General features: G+C 40.5%; 11 protein-coding genes and 1 non-coding gene across 12 annotated transcripts; 2 read left to right on the forward strand and 10 right to left on the reverse strand.

The window, feature by feature from the left end:
• Nucleotides 1-61: 61 nt before the first annotated feature.
• BEWA_030080 (hypothetical protein) lies at nt 62-1,080 on the reverse strand. Its single transcript, XM_004829765.1, has 3 exons — nt 868-1,080; nt 766-829; nt 62-500 (listed from the first exon to the last, which is right to left on the reverse strand). The coding sequence occupies exons 1-3, from the start codon at nt 1,059-1,061 to the stop codon at nt 270-272; spliced, it is 489 nt and encodes a 162-aa protein (XP_004829822.1). The 5' UTR covers nt 1,062-1,080; the 3' UTR covers nt 62-269.
• A 573-nt stretch (nt 1,081-1,653) lies between these two features.
• BEWA_030090 (haloacid dehalogenase-like hydrolase family member protein) lies at nt 1,654-2,418 on the reverse strand (the record flags this gene model as incomplete). The annotated part of the gene is made up of 1 exon (XM_004829766.1): nt 1,654-2,418. The coding sequence occupies one exon, from the start codon at nt 2,416-2,418 to the stop codon at nt 1,654-1,656; it is 765 nt and encodes a 254-aa protein (XP_004829823.1).
• A 447-nt stretch (nt 2,419-2,865) lies between these two features.
• On the reverse strand, nt 2,866-6,585 carry BEWA_030100 (hypothetical protein; the record flags this gene model as incomplete). Its single annotated transcript, XM_004829767.1, has 1 exon — nt 2,866-6,585. The coding sequence occupies one exon, from the start codon at nt 6,583-6,585 to the stop codon at nt 2,866-2,868; it is 3,720 nt and encodes a 1,239-aa protein (XP_004829824.1).
• A 198-nt stretch (nt 6,586-6,783) lies between these two features.
• Nucleotides 6,784-8,204, reverse strand: BEWA_030110 (hypothetical protein; the record flags this gene model as incomplete). Its single annotated transcript, XM_004829768.1, has 3 exons — nt 7,708-8,204; nt 7,129-7,670; nt 6,784-7,095 (listed from the first exon to the last, which is right to left on the reverse strand). The coding sequence occupies exons 1-3, from the start codon at nt 8,138-8,140 to the stop codon at nt 6,784-6,786; spliced, it is 1,287 nt and encodes a 428-aa protein (XP_004829825.1). The 5' UTR covers nt 8,141-8,204.
• Nucleotides 8,205-8,282: 78 nt separating this feature from the next.
• Nucleotides 8,283-8,982, reverse strand: BEWA_030120 (hypothetical protein; the record flags this gene model as incomplete). The annotated part of the gene is made up of 4 exons (XM_004829769.1): nt 8,283-8,426; nt 8,460-8,568; nt 8,750-8,802; nt 8,905-8,982. The coding sequence occupies 4 exons, from the start codon at nt 8,980-8,982 to the stop codon at nt 8,283-8,285; spliced, it is 384 nt and encodes a 127-aa protein (XP_004829826.1).
• Nucleotides 8,983-9,335: 353 nt separating this feature from the next.
• On the reverse strand, nt 9,336-10,757 carry BEWA_030130 (hypothetical protein; the record flags this gene model as incomplete). Its single annotated transcript, XM_004829770.1, has 1 exon — nt 9,336-10,757. One exon carries the CDS (start codon nt 10,755-10,757, stop codon nt 9,336-9,338), a length of 1,422 nt encoding a protein of 473 aa, XP_004829827.1.
• Nucleotides 10,758-11,140: 383 nt separating this feature from the next.
• Nucleotides 11,141-16,006, reverse strand: BEWA_030140 (peptide chain release factor 1, putative; the record flags this gene model as incomplete). Its single annotated transcript, XM_004829771.1, has 6 exons — nt 15,599-16,006; nt 15,516-15,566; nt 11,710-11,768; nt 11,599-11,677; nt 11,393-11,563; nt 11,141-11,221 (listed from the first exon to the last, which is right to left on the reverse strand). The coding sequence occupies exons 1-6, from the start codon at nt 15,932-15,934 to the stop codon at nt 11,141-11,143; spliced, it is 777 nt and encodes a 258-aa protein (XP_004829828.1). The 5' UTR covers nt 15,935-16,006.
• A 194-nt stretch (nt 16,007-16,200) lies between these two features.
• On the reverse strand, nt 16,201-20,184 carry BEWA_030150 (hypothetical protein; the record flags this gene model as incomplete). The annotated part of the gene is made up of 1 exon (XM_004829772.1): nt 16,201-20,184. The coding sequence occupies one exon, from the start codon at nt 20,182-20,184 to the stop codon at nt 16,201-16,203; it is 3,984 nt and encodes a 1,327-aa protein (XP_004829829.1).
• A 303-nt stretch (nt 20,185-20,487) lies between these two features.
• On the reverse strand, nt 20,488-20,560 carry BEWA_030160. Its single transcript has one exon. It is a non-coding gene; the product is annotated as a tRNA-Thr (tRNA).
• A 107-nt stretch (nt 20,561-20,667) lies between these two features.
• Nucleotides 20,668-23,643, forward strand: BEWA_030170 (hypothetical protein; the record flags this gene model as incomplete). The annotated part of the gene is made up of 1 exon (XM_004829773.1): nt 20,668-23,643. The coding sequence occupies one exon, from the start codon at nt 20,668-20,670 to the stop codon at nt 23,641-23,643; it is 2,976 nt and encodes a 991-aa protein (XP_004829830.1).
• Nucleotides 23,644-23,982: 339 nt separating this feature from the next.
• BEWA_030180 (uncharacterized protein) lies at nt 23,983-24,264 on the forward strand (the record flags this gene model as incomplete). The annotated part of the gene is made up of 2 exons (XM_004829774.1): nt 23,983-24,030; nt 24,097-24,264. The coding sequence occupies 2 exons, from the start codon at nt 23,983-23,985 to the stop codon at nt 24,262-24,264; spliced, it is 216 nt and encodes a 71-aa protein (XP_004829831.1).
• A 571-nt stretch (nt 24,265-24,835) lies between these two features.
• BEWA_030190 (signal peptide-containing protein) lies at nt 24,836-25,612 on the reverse strand (the record flags this gene model as incomplete). The annotated part of the gene is made up of 1 exon (XM_004829775.1): nt 24,836-25,612. One exon carries the CDS (start codon nt 25,610-25,612, stop codon nt 24,836-24,838), a length of 777 nt encoding a protein of 258 aa, XP_004829832.1.
• Between the last annotated feature and the right edge of the window lie 276 nt (nt 25,613-25,888).

The following is a 25,888-nucleotide window of genomic DNA, read 5'->3' on the forward strand; positions in this document are numbered from 1 at the left end:
GCCGGTATACCAGTGCTAAACTAAAATGTAAAATACCAGTCTAAATTTGTGGAGATTGTAAAAAGTTGTACATTTTCACCTTTATTCTCTCGGATATCATCCAGAGAATACAACCTGTTGTCATGGTATTGCCATGCTCAATACTTGCAGTCGCCATCTCATCATTATTCCATTAGGTCGATCGTTCATTCCGCTACGCTCCATTAATTACATGTTCACCATTCCATAACTCACATTATACTCACTCGGACCGTAAGATTCGCGTTATACTACGACTCTAAAACGCCGAGATTTACCAAATGAGGAACTTCGCATGCGAGCCAAGGCGCTAGACCAAGCGCAAGTCCATGTGCGATACCATACTTTGGAACATTCTTTTGCCAAATGGGCAAGAAATGGGCGTCCAGACAGATTCTTCCACCGCGGTACATTTTTGCCGTTTTCCCCTCCAGGGCAGGAATTATGATGTCAAACGGAGCATTTGGGTACGATGCGGGAATCTACAAAATTGTGTGAACAATGAATGAACATGAGATGTATAGTGATGGCAAGAATGGGCAAATAAAAGAGCTTTAAGCCTCCAAATATAGCCCCTGAAAGTTCAACAGAGTAACCAGGTGGCCGAAAAAAGATCGTTAAGCCGCTAGAGAGAGCGACCGAGATCTCAGTGACTGCCGTCACTCATCTGGAGAGACATCCTGGGCATTTCTTTGGACTCTAGAAGCAATTCTTGCCATAAAAGAGCACATTAATACAAAGACAAACCTCTAGTTCGAGCTTAAACTTGTAGGTCTTCATGTTATGGACGTGCCAGCACTCCCCGAACCAGCTAAGAGCAAATTTCGGTCAAAATAGGGGCAAAATTACCTTGTTCCGTTATCATTACAATCGATAGTAAACCATTCGGTGTTATTTTGCTTATTATCTTCGACATAGCGGATGAGAGCGTTGAATTCTTCGTTCAGGCGCGTTTCCCAGTCTTCTTGACCATCGAATGGACCTGCATTAGTCTTACATAATGGAATGTTATCTACAGAAGAATGACGTTCACCAGTCGCCATTTTAGAAAATGTTTGGAATGGCACGAGCACACCGTGATGCGACCCTAGTGAACCCATCCGTCTTTGGGTGAAAGAATGCGAAGCATAATGCGAACTACGGAGTAGTGAGCATGAGCGACTATATGAGCGTAGCGAATGTGTGACCACTCCAACCATGCAAGCAAAAATGGGCCTGTGTGTATCTTTTGGCAAGAAGAAAAATAGATCACTGTAGGGACTCCACAGATCAAAAGGACATCATTAAGGATGGTAGGATGAGTCCAAAAACAATAGCCATTACGGTTAATCGCCGCTATAAGCTTTCCAGTTAAAGGGGTCCCAGTAGAATCGAGTTCCTCATTTTGAAATCTACCCCTACTTAGCACCCTCTATCATTACCTACTAGCATTGAGAACCTACTTCCAGTAGCATTTTATGACCCAAAAACGTCCCATTATAGCAGTGGAACCATCCCATTCATATTCCTACATCTCCAACTACCTAGACATACCTTGGCAAATTTCACCAGTAACTCCATATAAACAGTTCTATACACATTCTTGACTGATCATCCTTTACCTATCCATTTACGAAAAACAAAACTATTATACAACTATGGGATTTGTAACCCATAGACTATTTTCAAGGCCTCTGCAACTGCTCCCTCGTCACAGGTTTTGTCTAGGACGACCTTTGCATGCTTCTTGACATAGTCTGGCGCATTTCCAACTGCAAACGAGATATCGCAAAAGTCCATGGCTTGGATATCATTCCAGTCATTTCCAATGAACCCGCACTGCTCTGGAGGAACACCAAGAGGCTTCATGAGATCTTTAATCCCGGTAGCTTTATTGATGCTACACACGCTGTTACTCAGCCACTTTCCCATGAACGTACTGCAGATAAACCGACCTATGATATCCACCAAAATTGCCGATTTTATCCAGAGTAAAAATGTTGGTACGTTATACTTTGGTTTGAGTCGATTTCCGTCACTATCGTATATTTGTATCCCGTGCAGATAGACTCCAGGGTAGCCCTTGTAGCCCGTCCTTTCGATAAACTCCTGGCCGAGCTTCGACATGGACCTGCCAAAGGAGTTTCCAGTGCATAGGAACGGCGTGTAGCCCATCTCCCTGGCCTTGGCAAAAGCCTCGATGTTCCGCTCCCACCCCTCCTTGTTCTTGGCAAGCAGCGTACCGTCAATGTCGATTGCAAAGTACTTTGGGGGATCTTTTGACTCTGGTCTTTCCTCTGGCAGCTTAAAAGTCGATAGCGAGGAATGTGTAGAGCCGCCTTTCTTGAGCCTGCCCTTGCCGTCGCCAAACGTTGCAGGCCTGAAAGCCACGATAATGTACAAGACAGCCAGCAGCTTCATCCTTTCACACCGATAGACATTTCTGAGAGAAGAACTTACACACCCGGGACGCATGGGGAGGAAGAGAAAATTCTCCCTTTGGAAAGAATTTTCTCCTCTGGGCATTCAGTCGACATTTTTTGCCCATAAATTAAAAGATGGAGGATGATGCTCTTGATATGGACAAAATGGACTTTGTCGAAGAGGTGGAGATGAGAATGCCCATAGTCGCAACCTACAGAGCATATTTTGGACCAAAAACCGCACACATCTGGCAAATTTTGCAGATTTTAGAATGGTAATGTCTATATGAGTAACATTATGGCTGTCTAGTATGGACCCTCGGGAATTCTGCAAGTAGACGAAACGCTGAGGGTGACGCTTGACGGGGGAATAACTCTGGAGAGGATGAAAAGGATAGCAGTCACAGCTCGTGCATGGAGGCCATCTAGTACTCGGAAGATGGATTCATGGTCTCTTTCGGTGTATGGACGACTTAGGAAAACTTTTCCACAGACCGCTTTTCTGGTGCAATTTCAACGGTAGGAGTTTTGGAATGTATGTAAACCAGAGGTACAAATTCGCTGGATAGGTACCCAGTACCAAAGGATCTCCTTTAGAACGTTTGTAGATCCACCAACCAAATCCAGTAAGACCACCAGCTCCACCAAAAACAGAAGAGACGATTGACCCTAGACCAACAGCTCCGCCAACAACTTCAAGACCACTAACAGCTTGAGGAAGTTGAGGTTCAGCTTCTTGAGCAGAATCAGAAAGTTGGGCGGAAGGTTGAGAGGAAACTTGAGCTTCAATACGTCCTTCATGAGGAGTAGCTCCAGGAATAGTAGGTTCAGGAGGAGTAGTTCCATCAGTTTGACTACCACCCGAACCTCCACCAGTAGATTCTTGAATATCAGTATCAGCTTTACCAACCTCTTCAGCAGGAGCAGCAGGACCAGTACCTGGCGGAGGAGGTTTAGCTTCAGGAGGAAGAGAAGAAGTACCAGACTCAGATTCTCTAGGAACAGGTTGACCGGGACCTCTTTTATCACTAGCTTCTTCATAATTTTGTTCAGTAGTACTTTTTTCAGATGAGCCAAGTTGTCTAGTAGATCCGTGAGATTGATCATCAGGAGCAGTTTGTGTTTTGGAATTTTCAGGAGTTTCAGTAGTTTTTTTAGTATTTTTCTGAGATTTAAGTAGTGAATCAAAAGTTGTTTGAAAAATATCCGAAAACCATGACCAAGTATCGCCTTTTGTATCATTAGCCTGATTTCTTCCAGCTCCACCTTGACCACTAACAGCAGAATTATTAGGGTCATGTGGGATAGAATTGTTGTAGGATATACCAACCATAGTGGTACCACTAGAGTTTTGGGAGCAATGCCATGAATTAGGACAACCTAGTTTCCCAAGTTGTTCTAGGAGTTTCGTCTTTTTGTCACATTCTTTGAAATTGTCAGGTATCTCATTAGGGAGTTCATTGGAGAGCCTAACCCATGGTTTATTGCCATCATCACTTTTCTTGAACCACTTATTAACACCAGGTTTCCCACCCTCAATATATATAAGCACTGGATCCTTATCTTTACAATAAAAAGTATAGACGCTGAGAGAACCAGAGATGGGGAAATATAATCCGGCAGCAGTTATGTTCTTTCTTTTAGTAGCGTCTCCATTCTCATAGTACTTAATCCCAGCAAGACTATCTCCGCCACCAATCTCATGTTTGTAGCATGTAATGGGCATCTCATTTAAAGAATCTGGCTTATCGGTTACTGTTACCTTCATTTCTGCCACACTAGAGCTATCACAACAGTATTTAGTTCCATTGACATGTCTCATGGAATTGTCCAGAGATAGATTCATGGTAACACCAATACCAATGGAGCATGCAATACTGTCCAATTTATTTGTAAGGTTCTCAGTAGGTTGTTCACTACTATAGAAACCACCAGTATTCCCAGTAACTGGTGCCCATTGAGTGCCATCTTTGTTTGTACTCTCAAACCATTCTGAATCTCCATCATGCTTCATAAACTGGAGCATGAGAGGTGTGTCATTGCCGTCCAGGTCTCCGGGATAAGAATGCACTCTAACCTTGGATATCTTTTCATCTTTAAGATTGATACCAGTAGTATCGTCTCCTTTATGGGTTACTCTAGAAATTTTTGTATGTGGTTTCATATTGTAGGCCTTTGTGGTATAGTTGCTATTTGGAGGATCCTGTGTAAGTTGAGAGTCAGATTCTGTGATCCTTCTTGTAGTTTGTACACAGACAGGTGCCTGAGTATTGGTGTATAGTATAGATGGATCTGTTGGAATCTTGAGGTCAAATGGAACTGCATGGTTTCTTTGACAGTTCTGATCATCGAGCAGGTACGTGGATGGTTTACTGGCATAGAAACTGAAGTTAATCCAACTACCGTGACCTATGTTTCCAGTAGTTGAACCATATGAATAGTACTTTTCCTCTGTAGTTGTAACTCCAAGCAGTATGGGTAAGTTGTGATTCAAAGTCCAAAAATATACTGCTACTTCCTGAACATCCAGTATTGGTGTTCCTGGACTTTTAGTTTTCTTTATTGTCTGATCACGAGCTACGTTTAACCCTAGTTTGAAAGGAGTTTTGGCAGTGCTGTGGACTAGCTTAAAGAAACCATTTGTAGAAGTAGCTGCCTTTTTAACATGAATAGGTATGCCACCAGAAAGATATACTGTTTCGGTATGCCTATCGGCCGGTCTCTTATTAATATCCAACTGGATCACACTAGGAGGAGCCTTGCATGGTGTCACAGTTAAGCCCTTTGTAAGCTCTGAGAATGCTTGCTTAACATAGTCATTAGCTCCTTCCGGTGTCTGGCCTGTTAGCCCACTGTGTTCCTCCCAATTATTTCCACCAGCAGTTCTCTTAAACCACTTTCCATTATTCCCATCTTTAGATTCTATATGGAAAAGGAAGGGGTTATTATGATCGCACGTTGGTAGGAATACCGTAATCTTAGAAGCTTTAATAGGAGATTGTAATCCTGAAAAGCCTGTTTGTGGAGTATCTCCAATTTTAAATCCACCTATAGTGAGCTCATTCCCTCTCTTTTGGGTATGAACAAATGTAAGATAATTGGGGAAACCAAATATGTTAGGGTTAAGCGCAACCTTTATTCTTTTAGTATGTGTTCCATCATTATGACAATATTCCTCATCTGCGTGTTTGGAGAGATCTATTTCAACAATACCCCCTAATTTGCAGCTGAGAACGTCAAGCTTATCCTTGAACTGGGAATTAGTATGGTCTACATTAGTACTGGGAAATCCGGGTGTTCCTGTAATATTAACCCATGTTATCTTATCTCCAGTATTCTCGAACCAAAATGTCACATGGCCAGTTGTTTTAACTTCTATTATGAGAGGATTTTCTCGTACACCTTCACCCTCCCAGTAGTAAACAGTTATACTTTCATAATTCCCTTCATGTGAAATTTTAAAGTCTTGGTAATGAGCTCTATCATCGGAATATCTAATCGTCGTCCCTCCATAAACAACAGGATGAGTTATACTGTTTTCAAGGTCTTGTAAAGTATACTCAAATCCGGTATATCCATATGGTACTTGTGGAAACCTGTCTATTTTAAACCCTATCTTCGCTTTACTACAGACAGAACACGTGTAAGAGTTACGTTGATTGTGTATGTCAATTTTATGAAGGTTATGAAGAGAACAGGCGAGACCATCAAGTTTTCCCTTAAATTCTGGGCTAACAGGAATATTGTTGTCTGTAGGGAAATGGGTAGGATCGTCAACTTTCTTCCATTTTATACTATTTCCAGTATTTTCATACCAGTCGTGTTGTGCCCAGGAACTAAATTTTATTCCAAGTAGGAGAGGTTTTGTTATATCATTTCCGTTACTGCCATACTGTTCGTGATAGTAGGTGACAGTCTCCCATATCATAGAGTGTGTTCCAGTAAGTGGTTTAGGTGGTCCTCCATTTTCTATTTGAAGAGATTTTCTATTATAGTTTAAGTCTCTTATAAATGTACTTAGTGGCTTATTGTGAGTGCAATATCCATAACTTCTTGCTCCAGAAACGGTTCCCTTTTTAGCAGTAATCCTCGGATCATCATGACACGTTCCGTTTACTTTGTTCCCTATGGGACACTTGCTTTTTATGTTCACATTTGCGGACATTCATTATCTACTTATCCTTCAACAGTTTAAAGACTCTAAGATCCATAAGTAGTCCCCTATCTACTCCTCATCCATACATTCATCCTCCCTCACAAGTAGCTCACCGTCAGAGAGACTACCCACAGAACCCCTTTATACTCCGTAGTCACACTATACCCCTACAATATCATACTGAAAAATATAGACACGAAAAATGTGTTATAAATCCCTGGCTTTGGCTTGACAGAGAAATGGGTAAATGAATGAGAGAGCAAACTGAATGCTATCGATGGACCTTGCTCCGGTGAATGTGATGTTTCCAGAGGTAAAGACATTTGCCGTGACAATTTCGCCCTTTTGGTGTTTTAGGGCTTCCTTGTCTACACGAGCGGCATTCTCCCCTCCCTCCAACAAGTCAACATTTCCGCTCCAAATACTTACAACCGGAGACGCTGCTACCTTGCTCTTTGTACTATGCGATTTCTGTTTCTTTGCGAGCATCGGATTGAACTCAATCGCGCTCTTGTGGACCTAAAGGATTATTCATGAATGAGATTGATGAACCTTTCGTTTCTGTGAAATTGTCGAATCAGTCACGAATCTTTGCATGCCGGATTTTGTCAATGTCTTTAATTTACCAATTTTAGGTTCTGGAATAAAAGTTGGAAGCATGACTGGAATGGAGGGTTCGTCGTCACTGGTGTATGTTTCTGAATCCGCAAATTCGTCCTCTTCCTCTGGGTCGTTTTCTTCCTCCGTGTATTTTCCCTTGAAGCTACAGAGTCTAAACACTTGGAGCAGTGTATAGTAGATTGGCAGGGACTTTATTGGTATCTTTACCCTCACGCCAGAGAATCTGTTCGGGTCATAAATTGAACCTTTGCATGCCTTTTCAAATAGTTGTAGGACCACGTGATGAGAAAAGTTGTACACAACCAGCATGTTTGTGCATGTAATGTTTCGTAGCTTTGCCCTGGTGTTTATTCTCCTCCTAATGGCCCTGCAAACCTTTTCCAGCGCAACAGATGCAGAGAGTAGACTACGAGCGCCAGTCACCGAGAGCTTTCCATTCGAGAATACCGATACCTTTAGCGATGTATAAACGTCTGTATCGAGGATGAATGGAGGGTATTGACGACCTACCAAAGTGATTCTTGGAACTCGTCTGAGCGCGGTCGCCATAGCATCCCCTGTGGATGCTGCAGCTTTCTATGTTGTTAAAGTGGGCGTTCCTCATGCGGGTGGGCAGATTTGAGAGCCTGGTGGCCTCAACTACGGAGACAGATTCGATGTCCTTGAAACCTTTGGAGTTGGACAAACGTGAATAGGCGTCATACTCCCTTTTCACTCTGACATCTAGTCTGAGACAATTGAAATCCTTTGGTTCGTAAATCGCATTGCCAAACTTGCCGATAGCTTCATTCAGGTCCAAGGTAATGCCGCAATCGGCCAGAACCGTCATGTTGTGAATGATCAGAGCATTCTTGAGCGACAGGTTGTCATCTGCAAATGTGTCGAGCTCATCTTCATATTTAATCTCGCCATGACCAGCCAGTGCCTCGAAATTCGATCCCATTGTCCTATTCCGCCAAAACGGCACACACCAACGTTTGCGATGGACTTTTCATGGACGAGACATGAAAAATGGAGACTGAGAACATGCAGAGAAAAAGATTATAGGGTTAATTATCATCACAAAGTGCCAGGATTCCACAGCCTCAAAAGTGTGGACAATCGACCTCATCTAGTTTACATCGGATAAAGCCGGAAAGGCCGTACTTGCAGCCACATCTGTGGTTTATGATCTGATGTGTGTTGAAAAAGTAGGTCTTTAGCCTCTCTGAACGCTGAGCCCTCTGGATCTGCAAACTGCCATGAGGTGGTGAAGAAGATACCTGAGCTCTCCGCCTACTCTGAGCCTCCGACAACTTGTCCGACTGCTTCAGCTTGACCAACTCCAGCTTTAGCTTCTGCAACGCAAGGTCCTTGTTCTTTATTTGCGATCTGTAATGGGTGTGTAATGTGAGCTATGGAATAGCGAACGCCGTCGTTAGACGGAGTCCCGAAGAATGAGGGATGGCGACCTCTGGGAGCTCTTCCGTCTAGTAGATTCTTCACTGTGAAGGTCTATAGACCGAAACAGGTGACCTACCGACGTCAGAGACTAGGTAGTTTAGCGACCAACGGGAGCTTAAAGAAGAGTAATGAAGACTCTATGAGCGAAGTGAGTAGAGGAGCCTGTGTATTCAGTGTTTGGTAGAAAAATAAGTTACCATTATGAGATGCTAAGCATCGAGTTGTATAATGCAAGAGTAGCAGAATGGGAGCCTGTGTATTTACCAGATTCTCGTTACTGGAAGGATAAGAGTCCATAAGAAAATGAGTGTTGAAAGAGCCAAGGTTAATGTAGTTTGTCATGGCTTCTCCTACTTTGCATAAATGAACCTACTACAAAGATAAGAAACAAGGAGAATGTCACCACCTGGAAATCCCTGCGAATCCTTCAAAGAAACCGGCCAAAAATGCATCTCTACTCTTGAACCTCATGGTGTTGGAGTACTAGACTCTGCTTCTGCTGATCCTAAACCCAAAGAGAATGCTGAAGATACTCCTCCTGACAAGTCTTCTATTGTTACTAAAGTTGCTTCTGGATCTGGTACACTTGGTACTGTCAGCACGACGGCAAGGAGTCCCTAGAAGAAGGATAGGAGCCTCTGGATGACGTACATTTAGGTCACTAGAGAGATTATTAATCCAGATAGATAATACCCTTACATGGTAGTTTGTTCATAATTCTCCATGGGATGTACATGTATACCCCAGGGATCTCCTTTAGAACGTTTAAACATCCACCAGCCAAATCCAGTAAGAGAGCCAGAAACTACAGTAGCAGAGGATATGCCAGATATTGATCCTAAAGTCATAGTAGCAGCAGGAACGGCAACAACAGCGGATTTTTCAGGAGGAAGGGGTTCAGAAGTACCTTCTCCAGGAGCAGATTCTTTAGCACCTTTAGGAGGAGGAGAATCAGAAGTAGGTTCAGAATCAGGAAGTTGAGTTTGAGCTTCAGCAGGTTTTTCAGGAGCCTTAGCAGCAGTAGCAGGAGAAAGAGGTTGAGCTTGAGTAGCAGCAGTTTGGCCAGATTGAGCAGGAAGAGGTGGTGGCAGTGGAGGAGGAACAGTACATTTTGGCAAGCTTCCACATCCAGCACTTCCTAGTGCCTCAATAAGTTTGTTATATTTTTCACATTCAAGTTTACTGAAATTGCTGGGTGTTATGCCACTGAGCTCAACTTCGGTCCAGTGTTCATCTGTAGCACCATTACTAGCAGGCTTCTGATACCACTTGTTTTGCCTATCTCCTTTAACATAAATAAGAACTGGATTGTGATTGCAGTAGAAAGCATAAACAGCCTTTACACCATCCATGGGAAACTGTAACTTTCTGGACTTTATACGTCTTCTTCTACTGGGATCATTAGTATAAGTGTCAGGAGGACCATTGAGGTAGTACCTTATATTTGCAAGCTTATAATTACCGTCAATGGAATGTTTGCAAATAGTAACAGAGTTTTTATGTGTACAAGAAACATTCTTTCGCTCAACAGTGATCTTCTGCTGATCACTACCACCCTTGTCTTTACCATGACAACGGCAACAATATGGCTTTTTATGGCCTGTGGATATACTAAAGGACACACTCTTACTAAGGTCTACTATAACTTCATTATAGGTCGAACAAACTAGGTCGTCAAGTGTCCTTTCAAGATCACCATTGATGAGCGGAGGTGTAGAGTTAGCGCCAAGTGGACCAATCCAATCTTTATCACTATTACTCTTTCTATAGTATGTCGTCTTTCCAGTTTCTACTACTTTAACCATAAGAGCCTTTGTAGGTAGACCACTATCACCATTATCATACTTCCAGTAATAAGCAGAAACAGATGAGACGCTATTGTTCATAGGAATCCCGCTAGTATGCTTGCCATCATCACCTTGGATTGCCTTTAGTAAGAATGGTTGTCCATTTGCTTCAGAATGAGTGTACTTGTAGAAGTTAGATCCAAGAGGTTCTTCAGATCTTGTAATAGTAATGGTCTTACTACTTCCGGTAGAATCATAATAAGTTGTAGTAAGACCTCCATTTGCATTTTTATTTTGTGAGAAATCAATAATCACTCCTTCACTAGCCATAGTTACTAGAGTTATCAGAGAAAGTCTTTAGACATGGATATTACAATCTCTTCTCAGTCTGATCTCATCCAATAACACTCTGTTTCCCTTTGGAACAACCCAATCCTCCATGATTAGAGAGTACGTTCATTCAAAACTCTGAGATCCATGAGTAGCCTCCTATATACTCCTCATCCATATATTCATCCTCCCTCACAACTAGCTCACCGTGTAGCCGTATGGAAGACTGTCATTATGGACACTCTAAAGATTCCTTATGGACTCCATTCCTGCCATCTCACGATGGGAACAAACTACCGATGAGTAGGGCACTCATTCACATTACAAGGAATAAACAGACTTCTCTATTCGCTACGCTCATAGTCGCTCATCCCATCACATATTTAAACATCAACAAACCTTTCTTCACTGGCTTCAACCTTGATTCCAGTTGGTTTATGGTACAATGCCGTTGCTGTCTCAACCTGAAAATTCGCGTTAGCTGTGCATAGTCTCTGCAAAACATAGAATCAAAGGCAAGTAATAGGAGCAATGATAAGTCCTACATTAATGTCCACACCAATGTATTCTCATAACCATCATTAAATGCCTCAATTCAAATGAATCATATACAGAGTATCTAAAACTCCACAAACCTTGTTCACATTTTGACCGCCTGGACCACTAGCACGGCATGTCTTCCATTCGATATCTTTTGGATCAATCTCTATAGTCTCCATTATGTTATCAAACGACATTGACTCGTTTCTAAGAGTCATGTCTGAAGGTAAAACTGCGATTGTTGCTGTCGAAGAATGCATTCGACCCTAAAAGTACGGATATGGAAACAAAATACTCATACCGATTTTTCGGAAAGTGGCACACGTTTAACCTGATGAATTCCAGCCTCTTTAAGGAATCTCTCTTCAACACCAGTGCATCTAAAAGGGATTAATTGAAAACAACAACTCACCCATTTTCCATAAAGTCTTTATCATTTCCAGAAATATGTAAAATTAATGTTGTACCAATCTGTATAAATGTGTTTAGAGTTAGTGATGGTAATGGATAAAATGAGCGAAATTCATAGTGCAGAAGATATATGCCAGAAGTATTGGTAATTATACATAAGGATAGATCAACACTATGAGCATAACTCTTTATCATTGGAGAGGTTGTCAACCAGAATGGTATGTAAGAGAGGGCCATAAAGGGAGCTATCTTGTTATATAGAGAATGATCATTCTTCAAACCCAGACCATCTCCTCCTAGACGTTTATTACCACTCCTCTGGTCCATGATACCACCCCTTCCCACTGCCAGGAAAATGTCATTGATAAAAGTAACAGAAAGCATAACAAGAAATGCCAACCAAGTGTGACTCCTGATATAGCAACAGATGCGCCAGTCAGGATAGTGGATGTTAAAGATGATGAGTAGAAATGATGAAAAGTACGGTATATAGAGAAGCCAAACAAGGTACCATTTGTCTTTACCTTCCCAAGGCCTGTTGGCAAAAGCCTTACTCTTGGTCTCAAAAAATATAAGATTTAGAATCTGAGCAATTGCTGCCAATAACATACTGAGGACATTAAACGTACTACCATGCTTAGCAGAAACCAAAGTCTTGGGAACCAAATGAGGATAAATTGAACCCATTGCTCCAACCGCTAAGCCATGCATAATCAGTGGCATACAAGTAGGAGATAGACTCCTAGTAGTAGGATCCCATAAAACCTTCCAATAGTCATAATTATGATGATCAGATTGGAGATTCTCGAGCTTAGCAGGGCTAACAACACTAGAGAAGTTAGTACTGGTAAGTTGATGTGGTGAATCCTTAAGCTTCTCAAGTAGTTTACCTAGTCCAGTACTAGTGCCTCCTGTAGGTGTTATTTCATTATAAGTGCTTCCATTCTTGTATCTGTACCAGTGTCCATCACCTCCCTTGCAGTAATAACCATAAGAGTTGCTGGATTTCACGCAGATTAACAGTAGGGGATTTACTGTACTACTACCAGAATATTCGTAGTATGCACTAACTTCGTCGACCTCCCCTTGTATACATGGGCGGAGGACTAGCGGAGTACTACCGGTATCTTTTATCTCCTTTACTGGAAATGGTGATCCTTCCTGCGGAGTATGGGTATGCTTGCAGAAGTTAGATCCTTTGGGTTCAAAGACTACTGTGACTTTAATGTCTTTACTATTATCATTATAACATGTGGTTTTCCCGTGTGAGAGATTAATGGTTATTCCTTTATCTTCTTTATCATCCACTCCAAGCAACCCAGGAAAGTAGCCAGTGGTCCACAGTACTGTTGCCATAAATGAGTTGAGAATAGCAAGCCATATCTGACTTTCAACAAGATACCCTATATTAGCCAGACCACTCTTACGAGCCCACATGTGAATGAACATCTGGTAAAAGAAGATGATGACAGGTGATACGGGAATATTTATAAGGTACCATAGTGCCATGACAATGAATAGAAATGTTTGCAGAGGCAGGATGGTGAGCTGAGTACCATTAGTGAAGTCAACAGGGTTTTCAGAATAGAATGATTTTTCTCACAAGTCTGCACAAGTCCTAGCATTCCAGTACACCAACAAGAGAGTAGTCTAGATGGGGAGTCTCCACTGCTTACTGCTGCCTATTGGCATAGATGAGAGAGTATTTTACATTCGAGTGATTAGAAATGACATTAGAGCAGGACCCTTCCATATTCCAAGACCGATGGCAGATCCAGTAGCTCCTACACCCGCAGCAGTATAACCAGCTATAGTTCCTTCAGAAAGTCCAGCATTTCCACCTTGACTGTAGATTTGTTCTTTGTCTGGTGTATACTTGGTAAGTTTGCTTTTGAGACTTTCTTCAAGTTTTGTAAGATCTATCTTTCCATCATTCTCTTTAACATGCTTTATTACATTAGGGATATCCTTTTTATCTTCACCAACTGTTGTACTGAGAAGATAGCCTACCCATTGACTGCCATCTTTGCAATAGTAATAGACATACTTGGGGCAACCATCTGATTGCTCATATTTACATATAACCTCAATGAGAACTGGACTTTTGTATCCACTATCTGTGCAGTAAACTTGTAATCTCCACATTTCAGTACCAGGAGGAGGAAGATTTTTCCCAGTTATATCACTACCTGATTCTGTCTTAATGCTTTTTAATATGAATGACGGAAAATAAGGCTGTCTAACAACATAATAAGCGTTAGATTTCAGTGTTTTATATGGAATGCGTACTCCATCTGAATTATAGAATTTAGGAGAATTTCCAGATGTCTGAGTAATATTTGCGGTTAAATCTATAACTACTCCCTTGTTGATATCTCCAAGCTTCTTTTTCAGGTCCTGGTAATCTTCTAATTTGTCAACATCAAGTTTGCTATTTTCGGAGATATTCCGGAGAACCTGTACAACTTCTCCCCCTTCTATGTAAGAACCTATCTTACGAATATCCCATTCTTTGCCTTCACCGCTCTTTTCGGTATTCTTAGATAAGAGGTACCTGGTGGGAACATAACTAACAAAATCCATTGCCTGCACATCTAGCTTCAATTCTACGAGCAAAGGAGTAGTATAATCACTATCTTTGTAGTATACATAAAAACCTGTGATGAGATCATTTGGAAATCCTCCTGCGACCCTCATATACTGACCACCACTAAGCTTAATACCTCTGATGCTACAACTATTTGCAGTATGTTCGGCCTTTTTAAATGTACCTCCTATTAAACTACCGGGTGTTACAGTGACCTTAGTCCCAGAAACTTCAGAATTATAGTCACTTATTGGCTTCTTGGTAGGGTCAAATATTATGTCATTTTCCCCAACAAGCTTGGTTGCTGTGTCATTGTTATTGCTACCAAACTGAGCAATGCTAAATCCATTGTGTGTCTCTACGTTTTGGAGTATATTCTCTATATCATTGGTGTCGAGTACCTCACTAGAATCCACTAGAAATCTTGTAAAAGTATTGTATTTTACATTCACATCAGTATCTGGATTCGCGCAGTACCAATTAGTTCCACTAGAAAGAGCAATATGTATCAACAATATATTTGTCTTATCACTGTTAAAATATGTGAAAATAGTTTTTACGGGAAGAGAGCATGGTATGATTCCCTTAAGTAGACTTCCCTCGTACAATATGGCAGAGAGAGTAAAAGGCTCTTCTCCATTGGGCTTAGAATAATACTTGTAAGAATCATATGTACCAGGAAAATTATCATCTTCGCATCTTATCTCCTCTGGAATTTTGCTCCAACTTTTTGGATCTATATCCAATCTTATTCCACCAGGCATCCTCCATTTTTATTCAGTAGTATTTCCCAAGAGTTCCTCCACTGGTCTCCCTTTATCCTACTCATACTCTCCTATAATTCCTCCATAGCAGTAACTCATTAATGTCTCAACTTGTGTGAGCATAATGGTCAATATAAATTAATGAGTTACTCCATATGAATCTCCTAAAGAGCCTCTTAAAGAGTCTAATGGAGAAGTTCCTATACTTTGTGTACTAGCCATTTCACCTCTATTCGCATCCCTCATAGAGTCTCCATCACTATTCCACTCGCCTTGTTCATTCCATAGTGATATACTCTCTCATCCATCCTTATTCTAGAGACTCAATAGTGGCAGGCAATGCTCATATACTAAAGTACACTCGCCATCATTCCTATCCTCCCTTCAGTCGGATAGTCGCTATAGTCCCTCATTCTTCGGGACTCATTCTCCGCTTTGCTACGGACATTAACTCACCTTTTCATCCTTCACATCGCATCCTTTTGAAATGCAATACTTTTTAAAAGTCTGAAAATCGTAAACTTTCGAGTTAAAATTACCCGTGAGAGTTCTTGAGCCCAGAGTGAAGCTTCCGTTCCTCCGACTCCAGCGCGTATTTCCAGCGAAATTTTGGAGATTCCTAGTCTAAATCGATTCTTTAGCAAACTTGCGGGCTGTGGCAAGAGTGTGTGTGCGTCATTGCCGATAAATGCGACTAGACACTTGCTGTACGGCGATGTTCGGCCAAATTTCACACGTTTTACGCTCCTTTCCAAAATTTTGCCAAAAGTTGGCCCTGGAATCTCACGAAATTGCGACTTTATTCCATATCTTACACCGTCAACGTGACATGTTGTCCAAAACAGCTCAATTACCAGTAAAAGACGCAAAAACATTTACTCTAGAGATGCACAGGTAGACTACATGATCACTAAACGGCGTTGGCTGCTAAACATTGGATAAAGAATAAAAAGTGATGGTCTGGATCTGGCCGGAGGAATGGATGGTACTCGATAGGGTGTCATAAACGTGAATGATTAATCCAATTATATGGACCACAACGTGTATAAGTGGTCTATATATCCATCTTCTCTTCATGGAGTGCATTGCGAATTTGTCCAGCGAGCACATTCACCGCTCAGTGAAAAGATGCAGAATCCAGCTAGAGCAATTGTCCAATCAAAAAGTGGACCAGAGAAGTCTCACTCTCCATCTTTTTAGCTTGAGAGAATGAACCATTGACAGGTTCAACGTGATATATTATGTTCATTGCACTTCTATCACCGTCTTCCCCTTCACTAAATTCAGCCAGATTAATCTTGCTCACACTCTCTGCTTCTTCAATCCTCAAGTCACTAGAGGATTTATGCTCTCCTGGCGTTAAATTTTCCATTGGTTCATCTATAGCGTCTGTGGCCGTGGCATGGGATAAAAGTGGCGTAGAAACAACATTGGAAGATTTTTGCAAGTGGACTCTAGCCTTCACTCCATTTATCATTTGAAGGCGCTCGTTAAAGTGATTTGTAAGCACCAAAGGAATAGCCCTGCATTCACAAGACAAACCAGCGTCGATTAGTTTATTTGCAATTGAAACTGCGGCAGGCAAAAGCCGAACCGTTTGCGATGTTATTATAACGTCTACAACGTTACTCTTGGTCGGAGCTATTGCGTACCCCTCTAATCTCTTGCCTCGCTTTGATGTCGCCACAAGTTCCTCAATAATGTACTCTATTCCAAAATGCAATATATTTGTGGATCCCTCCGAAACATATAAGCTAGAATCGTAGCATCCCCCAACAGCAACTGCGTATTTATTTGGGTAATCATCCATATAACAACAAAAGAGGGGAAAGTGTTCGCAAAAGTTTTTCAGACGAACATTATCCGATACAAGCTCCATAAAACAATACTTTGTATACCCTAAAACCTCTAAAAATTTTGAAAGCTCCAACATATATCTGATCCTCTTTAGATACTGATCTTGAATTGTAGAGTAAGCATCACTGATACCTTTCGTGGAAATTTCACCGGAGGTATTGACAGAACAAGAATCATTTTTTAGCAACGACAATTCCTTCAAAAGGTGCGTGCACTCTGCGGAATTGTCTTGTGAAAAATTAGCCAATAAAACTGCAAGGGAATGTAACTTGTATAGAGTTACTGGTAAATTGTAGCTGCTGGAAAACAAATCTACCAGAGCCCTTACAACATCAGACTCACATGCTATGCTATAATTCCCCAAAAGCATTTTCAGATTGTACTCATTTATATAAATGTGGCAGAGCTTTGAAATTATTTCCTGTGAAATTTCTGCTTCAACACCAAGTACCAAGGACAAAAAATCTCTCATGAGTGGTGAAAAGGAAATCATCAGGGAAATTCTTAAATCTAGAGACTTTAGGGAATCAACAGCCACAGAAACCAACTCAACTTGAGCCATTGCAATTAACATTGATGTATCGTCAAAGTTTCGCTTAATTTGCCCATCCAAAAGAGTACTAGTGACATTATCAAGTTTTAGTGTAATGCCAAATGCAGCAGATAAAGCACATTTGTCTCCAAAGTAGATATCACCAGCTGAAAACTGCTTGAAACCAAGACCACTCTTATCATCAGGATTAAGTTGAAACGCCTTTAAGAGCGACTGCAATATATTGCGTACCAAATATAGTATAGCATTATTAGAATCCAATACCAATAACACATCATCACCTGTACCGTCTACACTAGGCTGCATTATCAGCGGTGGGCGTATAACAACAGAACGATTACTCATAAATGTTTCTAACCTGTCAACCACATGCGAGGCGTGTGCAAGATATTCTACATCAGTATCTCCCTTTAGGCGTGTCACGTTACTTTTCCAGTCTCTGCTAAATAGAAATTTTACAGCATCCATGGATTCCTCAGAGAGGGGATTTTGTAGTCGTCTCAAGTATTGCTTATAGAGATAAATATCCATGACAGGTGGAACCAAGGTCTCCCTCAAAAGTTCAGTCGCTGTAGGCCTCCTTTCGTTGCTAAAAAGCCTAATGAGAGTTGTTATGATGATTTGTGGAGTTGACTGTATAAAATACTGAGGAAATGTCCTTGATGAAACAACCTTTAGTATTATATCACGCATTTGCGATTCTTCTGTTGGAGGATGCCACATTTTGAAAATTATGAGTCCAAATGCAAACATATCCTCTTGTTCAGCATCATAGTCTTGATCACCTGCAGGGGCATCAAGACCATAACTAGATGGATGAAATTCGTACAAATAGTCTCTCACGTTTCTGGAAATCCTGCAGCCACAACTAGGCGATTTGCACTGATATTCAAAATTGTACAGTTGTCGAAGCGAACCAACAATTCCAAATTCGCATACTTTTAGACCAGTTCCATAACTGTCGGAGGTAACAATAATATTGTCAGGAGATAAGCGGAGGTGATACGCATTATGATGATGTAAATATGCCAACACATCAAGAAGATGGCGAATAAAACTCCATAACAATTTTTCATCCTTGTATAGGTTGTTATTTTGAATCTCTTGTTCCAAGGTACGACCTTCAAAGTGCTGCATTTGAATAAATAACCTTCTCTGCGTGATTGTTTCAGATAGTAAAAAGTCGTCGGTAATTTCATCAGTATCATCCATTCGTGCGGCGACTTTTAAGAGAAGTTGTCTTGTATACTTTTTATGAGATTTGGTATCAAATGTACCATCTAATACAGACTGACACAACAGATTTAGCTCATCAATTTTTGTAACTTCTACATCCTTTTCCAACCAACATTGATAGTATCTAGAAATACTATTGTGTTGCAATTTTGCTAGTCCGGAAATCTTTGAAATGAGCTCATTAACAATTAACCGTCTTCTAAAACTCAAATGATGGAAGATTATCCTGCCATCACTAAAATTCCCCAGAGAGTTAAACGAACAAAAATGTGGCAAATCATAACTTTTTATCGAGTACAAATTTTGGTCTAAGATATGTTTTGCCACAGAGAGCCGATAACATGGTTGATCTTGTGAAAGGGACTCCACAAAATCACGCTTATATCTATCGGCATGAATTAATTGTTTTGTTTGTATTAGATAACCCTGTATTGCCGAAATAATGATTGATTTGTTTGACAAGGCTATCAAGTCTAACTCTTCAGTTAAATCATCCTGTTCAGTAAAAGCTCCACTGTTTTCTTCAACGCTATTAAAACTTGATACTTCATTACTTAGCATATCGATAGATTCAATATTTGAAATATTAAGTGCATTTTCATGTAGAGAAAGGACAGGAATATCAAGAAAAGATGATATATCACCAGTTCCCAACTGCAACTTGTTGTATTCGTGTGAATCATTTTTCAGTACTTGTGCATATCTTGTGCCTTTCTTCTTTTCATACCAAAGTGGCGACTGGATCAGAGACTGAGCTGACCAGGTTGGAAGCGGTATCCGTGCGATTTTTACATCTGCCAAAAGTTTTGAGCTACTAGTATTTACAGAATCTAATCTTCCATCATTTGAGCTTTTTGTTATGCTTTCTGATACATTTTCCCTGGGAGAATCACCTTGTTGTACCCGATTTACATGTTGTTCATCATCGGAAGAGTCATCAGAATGAACTTGTCTAACCGTCATCTCTTGCCAGAGATTTTTATGATCATTACTTACCCTATTCATCGTTTCGCATACACAGACACTAATGTCAAATATGCAAATATTCCCACTGGACCGTTTTATTATATCTGTTATTTCATTAACGAGATGTTCTCTTTCCTCTGGTGGAAGTGAAATCGTCATTTTGATCGTAAGAAGGGGAGGTTTCACAGGGTAATCTTTGGGGAATGTAACTTCAATGATAGAGTAGAGATCAGACTCCAAGTTTTCCGAAACTACAAAGGAGAACCTGATCAGCTCCAACTTCTTTACATCTTTAATGGAGACTGTTCCGACCTTTATATCTGTCCTGAACTTTGACTTTACCGAGAGGTTCTTGTATTCTGCGTCTGACATGCAATCGTCCGGGAATTTGCTCCAATCGAGTTTTCCGGGGTTGATGATCTTCACGGGGAAGTATATGCAATGAATCGCATAAATCTCCTCAATTTGGAGCATCTGCTGGTCCACAAGGGAACAATCACTTGAAACCAACATTATGTGCACCGAAATATACGCATATTGAGAATTTTTGATGTATTACCATAAAATGCGCAGTTCTGCTAAATGTGTGTGGAACAACTCGCCAAATTCGGCGAGTTTACACCTCTGAACCACAATAAAATCAAATCATTTACCAAAAACGTGCAAATAATATAAAGTAAAACCAGGAGTCCTCTAACAAGTGGGTCTCGGCTGGACAGCCTTGTACTCGTTCCAAAGGCTGTATAAACTGAGAAATTATGAGTATAAAAGATATTTTATAGGCACTGGTGGCAATTAAAACACAAAAGACGAAAAAGCCTACTGCCGGATTCGAACCGACGACCTTTCGCTTACTAAGCGAATGCTCTACCTACTAAGCTAAGCAGGCCCGCGAGCCCGGCGTATTGTTAATATAAAACTGGTTATTTCATATGTTGTTTCCGTATAATTTGTCAAAGTTTCATTTTTCATCTTAAGCACCAATGTTTGGGCTTAATGAAACGTGACCACGTTTTAAAGGGGGCTAGGCCTTTATCTAGCCAAAATATCTTTGCGTTGTTAATAAAAGTCGTTATAGCGACGCAATGTTTGCTATTCGCAAAAGTAGACGGTTATCGCACGGGGACATTTCCGAATTACACTTTTGGACATCCGAATACAGGGCATATTCAGAGCAGATTGCCTAGAATTACACATGATAACGAATCAACGAACGTTTTAACCCCTAGAAATCAAGAATACTACGATTCGCCGGCGAATAGTCTGTCTTCAGATGAACATATCTTGGCTATGCTATGCTTCGATAGATATAAATATATATTAATGCGTGGAATATCCAAATTGTTGTTGGATCCACATTTCACTAGGAGAAATGCTCTCTTCCTCTACAAGGATGACGATTCTGTCGCTTTTGCGCACAATTGTTTGCTAGAACGTCTTGATTCTGACCTAAAGATTAATCGGATTGACTCTAAACACGCCATAATTTGTGAAGACGCATTCATTACAATAGCAACTCATGACGCCTTTTTGCGCTGCTACACATTATGCCACGGTTCATTATCCTCTCAACTGTCGCCAGAGATGGAGCTATTGATGAAAAAGTACCCCAAAATCTCCTTTGATAAGATGGAATGCATATATATCAATGGCAGCCGTTTTGAAGTACCTGATGATATCCTGATTAGGACACAATTAAGCAGGATAATGAACATCTATTTAAAAGATGTAAAGGATTTACCACGCACAAAATATGATACTACTGCAGAACCTACTTTGGATGTCGAATTCCTTTCTCCAATTAGTTCCTGGATAAACTCTGTTCATGTACATTGGAGCACGGTAGCACACAATGCAGCGAGTGGTAACAAGGATATCGTAATGCTCTCTGATTTTTCAATAAAAACTAATGCAAACAAAGATTTACAATGTAATGTTGATACACCTTTAATCCCTCTACTAAATAAAACTTGCAGATTTTTTGGTCTAACAGACGCTGTTTATAATCCTCAGCATGTTAGAAATTGGTTAAAAAATGTTATAGGGGATACAAGAATAGTCTCACTGAGGGCATCGCCATCATTTAAAGTTGTCAATTCTTTGGGAGAATCCCTACTTTTTGATGCATCACTTCCAACAGCATCCAAAACTCTAGAAAAAATTTGTTATTCAAAGGCTAGTGTGAATCCAGAACGGGTAGTTGAATACGTGAAAAAAAAATCAAATGCGATTGCATCGTCACCTATTCACGCAAAATGCAATGCAATGGCAGCCGAACTAATTACTAAAGCTTTGGAATCCGTTGGAATTGACACATTGAATAAGTTGAAGCATGATTCGTCCATTTGGTCTTCAATTAAAGGTTGGGATGAAAATAAACAATTTTTAGAAGCTGATGGTGATAAAATAAGTATAAAAACGGTAATTCACAACATGGTAGACTTGGGATCCAAGCGTCTCTGTAGAAATATAGTTAAAAGAACTAGAATAGAGTCGGCTATAAAATCTATTGAAAGCCTGTCATTAGAATCATTGATAAAATATATAAAGGAACAAAACGTATATCCTGTTGTAATTTATAACTTTGATACGGGTATACCTAAAATTGCAGCGCAGCTGGAAAGTCTACTTTCCAATGATTCGGATATCACAGCAAGAGTATGGACCACTAACTTAGATTTAGATCCACTTAGGTCCAATTTGCTTGCGAAATCATCCGCGTTCATACGTGGAGGTGATCACACAGCATATCGCAAATTTGTATTCAATAATATAGCACACCTTAAAATTGTACTGACAGACGATATCATACCAGGCGGAAAACATTACATTTTCTTCAGTTCAAATGGGTCGTGTGACAACTCTTATGACATTGTTGACATGTCAAATGTGGATATATACAGTTATACATCAGGTGCAAACCTGGTCACATTTACATTTGGTCTCACCTCCAAAATTCCGTCAATCGCAGCTGGTATATATTCACCAATCTATATAAATCTAAAAAACCTCAAACTCCCGATTTCTGAACCAAGAGATGAGATTTCTAAAAGGGGCTTTTGCGAATACCTGAAAAGGTGTAAGGAAAAATTTGATCAAACTTACATGGGTGATATCTTGTCTAGAAGACGGTTAGAAGATAAACTAGAAGAGTATTTTAAAAAGCATGGATTAGACGTGGACAGATTAACATATATAGATAAAAAACTTTCATACGCGAAAAAAAAACTGACTTCAGGTTTTAATTCTGCAGTATATATAAATCATAAACGACAAGACCTAATATATGGGATGTACAAATCTCTCGATATAGTTGGAAACACTATTCTAGGGTGTGATCATGAAAAATACACTGTGAAATACTTTGGAAATTCCCCTCTGGATCACATTAACGGTATTAAGGAAAAGGACAGGGAAAAAATGGCTGAATGTAAATTAGATGAGGCATTCTTACTTGAAAGTGAAAACGGGTACTACCTAATTACAAATGCCCGTTTTGTTAAGGATGTTTTGTCCTTTGAAAAATCACCTACAGATCCAATCACTCTCCAAAGTTACAAGTATGAGTGTGGAGAGACTATTTTACAAGAAGATAAGTTATTTAGCAAGCCGTTAACCTTTAATATACCATATATTTTGATTAACACGAAAGGGAAAACTCATAGTATGGAGCCGATTTTGGAGTGTCCAATTCCCTCCATGGAGACTTTAACCAAATATACAGAGCTAACCAAGCGTCTAACTGAAGAACGTGATGATATGATTAGAAAAATCAGTCTGCTTGATTCGCCCTCATTTCTGCCTGAAGGATATGATTTAAATTCAGTTCTCGATTTGTACAGAAATTTAGAATCACATACCAACCACGGCGGTTTAGAGGAGGTTTTAACTAGGAACCAAATCTCCGAGACTATCTGGGGAAAGTTATATAGTGAAAATACTGATATAGACAAATCTGCATCTACTGAATGACAGCTGGTCTATGTGACATTCTAAGAATGTAGCGAATCGACACAAGATTGTCGATCAAAACCTTTTTCTAATGCAGAATTTAAACTAGTGACTAGATATATATTCTCTAGTTATTCTACAGAGGGGTGTCTGGAAAACCTTCTAGGTACCCTTCCAACATTTTACACTGGGTCCTCTTTTGGCCTTTATCCGCCGCTCTCGTTGACACTTGAGATGAAAAGGCTCCTTTTTTCCATAACTTGTGCACTTGAAGCTTCCTCATCGCAAAGGCCAGCGGTCGTCGTTCCCCATGGCCCCTCGTCTCCACGTCAGTAACCGTTTCCGGCTGTAAAAGATAAAATGGGACTCCTTAGCGATTTGTTCTCCAAATTCGATGATTCCGTAATTGTAGGTTTTCCATTTACACATTTAGGTCTCTGGGCGATTTCAAAGTCTGCACATTCTAACATTTAGGACTTTTACGGGCAATGGCACGTCACTATCGTCATGACCCTCATTATTGCAGTGTTCACAACGGTCGGATTCGTCTTTGGCTACTTTAAGGAATCGTTTGGACTCACCGTAAAGTTCATACTCGCAGGAGCTGCCGTATCAGCACTCGTTTGTCTCATTCTTGGTTAATGTGTTGCTTTAGGCCTGCTCCCCTCCCTGGCCGTTTTATGGAAGGCATAGGATCACGTGGAAGAAGAAACATGACGAATAACCAGACGATCGTAGGAGGCACACGGCGACTATATTTCAGTATAGGACTCGGTAGCTGTAAAACAGCGACTTGTAGGTACTCATTCATTGCAGTGAATAATCCGTCCAGACGAAAGTAGCTTCTACAATCGTCTTTGCAAATCTAAGAGTTGTATTTATAAATTATTTTGCGGCTATGGAATAATTAAACTCCGGACATCCGACTGTAAGATACTCCAGGGAATGCGTGGACACGAAATGACAAACGAAACATGGACACAGGTCTACTAAGAAATATGAACATGAATAGAGAAAATTGAGTGTGCCTCTTCACAGGAAGTAGTAGGGGTGTTTTCTCTTAAACTGCGACTGATTTTACAGTCCTCGGTTTGTCCAACTTAAATAGCTCTTTGAGAAATTGGTTGCCCTATGACTTCCGTGGATCCCTTTTTCATAATCAAAGCAATCCCCTCGGCTCCCGAATGAACATTCCAAACTATGCGATTATAAATCAAGTTATAGTAACATCCTCATCACGAGGGTGCAGAAACAAGGGCCTGGTAATCATTTCATCGAGTACAAACCCTCTTTCATCTCCAGTATCTCTGAAACCAGATTTAACACAGTTTCCATCATTATACGTTGACAAGATGATGATCTTATGTCTTGGCTTACCAAATTCAAGAATCACATTCCTGTTCAGGAGACCACTGTTCGCTCGCAAAATAGTCTGACCTCCGTACGTAACTACACCAATAACTGCTTCTATGTTAAATTCGCTTTTTATGCAAAATCTACGGGTCATTGTAGCAGCATCCGCGTAGACATTGATCTTTGGATCAAACTCTTGTGCTAACAGATCCAAATTTACCAAATCCCTAACCAACTGCGTGAATCTAGGATTACTCTGCTCCCTCACTAATTCGTAGACCTTTCTTTGTACTTGATCCAAGCGGTCCAAAAACTTGGCGACTATTCTAATGTAAATCTTGTTATTTATATACGCCAAAAAGATGAATCTGTCCAGATCTCTATTACATCCGGGGAGAATAACTGCGCCTCCTTCCATGATGGCTCCCATTCGAAATTTATTCATAATAGGTCGTTTCACGTAGTAAAACTGCCCACCCTCAACAAGCAACGATGGAGAAGACATAATACCATTCGGTAGCCTATCAGAAATAGACATGTGAATTGGGATCCTTTCCTTATGTTTTCCTGCGCATGCATGTTGCACAAGCGGAATGATGAAGAATGAAAGAAGAGATATGAATGCACAAAAAACCATTTTCTCAAGCGTAAGTTCGTGTATAACCTACGGATAATGAACGATTAATGGGGATCTCAAATCCGCAATTTTAGCGACGCTATATGTCCCGCATTCTGGTGGTGCAGGGCGTTTGCAATGCTCTCCGTGATCAGCAAGTTGGTTTATCTCATGCACAACAACTATAACTAGTCTTGTCCGTATATAAACGAGTGTAAAGGGCTCATAAAATGGGTTGAAGAACCAGTATATTCCAGAAAGGCAAAGTAATAATCTCCTCGCCAAAGAGTGTCTAAA

This window comes from Theileria equi, chromosome 1 (assembly GCF_000342415.1).
Source record: "Theileria equi strain WA chromosome 1, complete sequence".
NCBI lineage: Eukaryota > Apicomplexa > Aconoidasida > Piroplasmida > Theileriidae > Theileria > Theileria equi.